This window comes from Aplysia californica, unplaced genomic scaffold (genome assembly GCF_000002075.1).
Source record: "Aplysia californica isolate F4 #8 unplaced genomic scaffold, AplCal3.0 scaffold00558, whole genome shotgun sequence".
NCBI lineage: Eukaryota > Metazoa > Mollusca > Gastropoda > Aplysiida > Aplysiidae > Aplysia > Aplysia californica.
The window spans coordinates 563,937-565,703 of NW_004797828.1; the positions used below are offsets into that span (position 1 = coordinate 563,937).

Consider the following 1,767-nt stretch of genomic DNA (forward strand, 5'->3'; position numbering starts at 1 on the left):
CCCCAAACACCCAACCACCTCCCCTCCAGGCGACCAGAGTGTGTACATTTGTGCGTTTGTTTGTGTTTGTGCTCCTCAGATCCTGCACCACACCAACAACGTGTTCCAGCTGGTGAGCAAGACACGTGCGTCGGACAATGACGTGGTGGAAGATGGCGGGGGAGAGACACAGGACTCAGACCTCAGAAAGTCCCGGAAGACCAGCAAGGGAGGTAAGTTTCTTGAATTTTTAAATTTTAATTTAACCCTATCCATACGCCCTGGAGTCATTTTGTACCACCGTGGTTGTATTCTTCACATTTTAAAATACTTCTAGTACGAAGATTTCTTTGAAACTTTCAGTATTCCGCAAAAACAATCATTTTGACAGTCTGCCATGCAAAGCGTACGGATCGGATTAACGAGTAAATTTCCTCTTTAGAAAGTGGTGGCACAGAGTTCCCCACGTCGTATGGATACGATAGTGAAACACGACGTATGCATAGGGTCAAAAAAGGTGTTTTTTTAGATATGTATGTTACCCCCTACCCCCATCCCACCCCTTTTCCCCCAGGGCATTGCTACTGACTGAAGTTGTCTTTAGGGCATTCCCAAGGGGAGGATATTAACATGTTCTTATACACAATAGAATTGTAAATGGGCTGATTTATCATTGTCATGGTCATACTGTGCCGGAACAACATAGGGGGAACTGCTGCTTTTTTTCCTCTCATCCTTACTATCGTCATTTTTACCTCTACCTCTTTTGTAAGTGTGTCTCCCTCTTGTGAACTACTATTTCCGGGGTGCCTTGATAGTCGAAGCAGACTTTGTGCTGTTCAGGCTTGAGAGGTGAGCAGAGTAAGCCTGATTCCCCGTTTGGACTTCTCTGTTGACATCCACCCCTTGTCGCTCATACGACCGTATGCAGTTGCGAGCGCCGTAAAACCTTACTGAAACTAAAAAGATAAGTGTTCTTTACGCCTCCATCGACACAGTTTAGATCATTTAGGAAGTCGTTTTCAAACTCTGCTTGTCTTGACCAAACTGCGCTGAAAGAGATACAATATCCCAGTCGAAAGACCTATATACTCCTTAAAAACTGCACTCTCAATATGTGTGAGTTGTTATCTTTATAAAAAATATTATTTCCACTCGGGAATTGAACCCGGTTCCCGTGCGTGACACAGAAAAACACCTAACCGCTACAACACGGACGCCGATAACCATTTCGCTGTCGTAGAATTACAGCGTTCTATCTGTTCAGTACTCAGTTGTTGAAAATTTGACGTCAAAGATTATGAGTTTCACAAAAAGTCAGGCTTTTTCGAATGCAATTCTTAGTATGCCTTGACAACGACTCCGAATAATCTTTTGGGGTTTTTTTTTGTTTTTTTGGTTTTTTTTGGGGGGGGTTGTTGTTTGTTTTGTTTTTTGGGGGGATCGATATTTTAAAGAATGCAACAAGGGTGGACAGGGGGCGCGGGGGAGGCTGTTTCTGTTTGTTTTTTGCTTTTATTGGGTTTTTAAAAATTATTTTGGTTTCAGAACTCATGATCTTAGTGACTCAAAACGGCTAAAAATGTCAGATATAGAACTTTGTGATTCTGAGGTAGTGACTAGACCGCGCGATCTCAGACAAAAATGTCAGTACGACAGTTGGAGAGTGGCAGGAGGCGACGGCGGGTAGCCAGAAGTGACAGCAGCTCTTGGCAGTGACAACCTCAGGAAGTTGTCAAATGTCAACGTCACATACATGGTTTTGTGGGTTGTCTGTGAGGGCGGGGG

General features: G+C 43.8%; 1 protein-coding gene across 1 annotated transcript in view; it reads left to right on the forward strand.

The window, feature by feature from the left end:
• Positions 1–79: 79 nt before the first annotated feature.
• LOC101861837 (soluble guanylate cyclase 88E) overlaps positions 80–1,767 on the forward strand; it is a gene marked incomplete at both ends in the record, with an annotated part of 42,317 nt that continues 40,629 nt past the window's right edge. Inside the window, 1 exon segment of the mRNA XM_035972024.1 lies at positions 80–212. Within this exon segment, the coding sequence (XP_035827917.1) occupies positions 80–212 (133 nt within the window).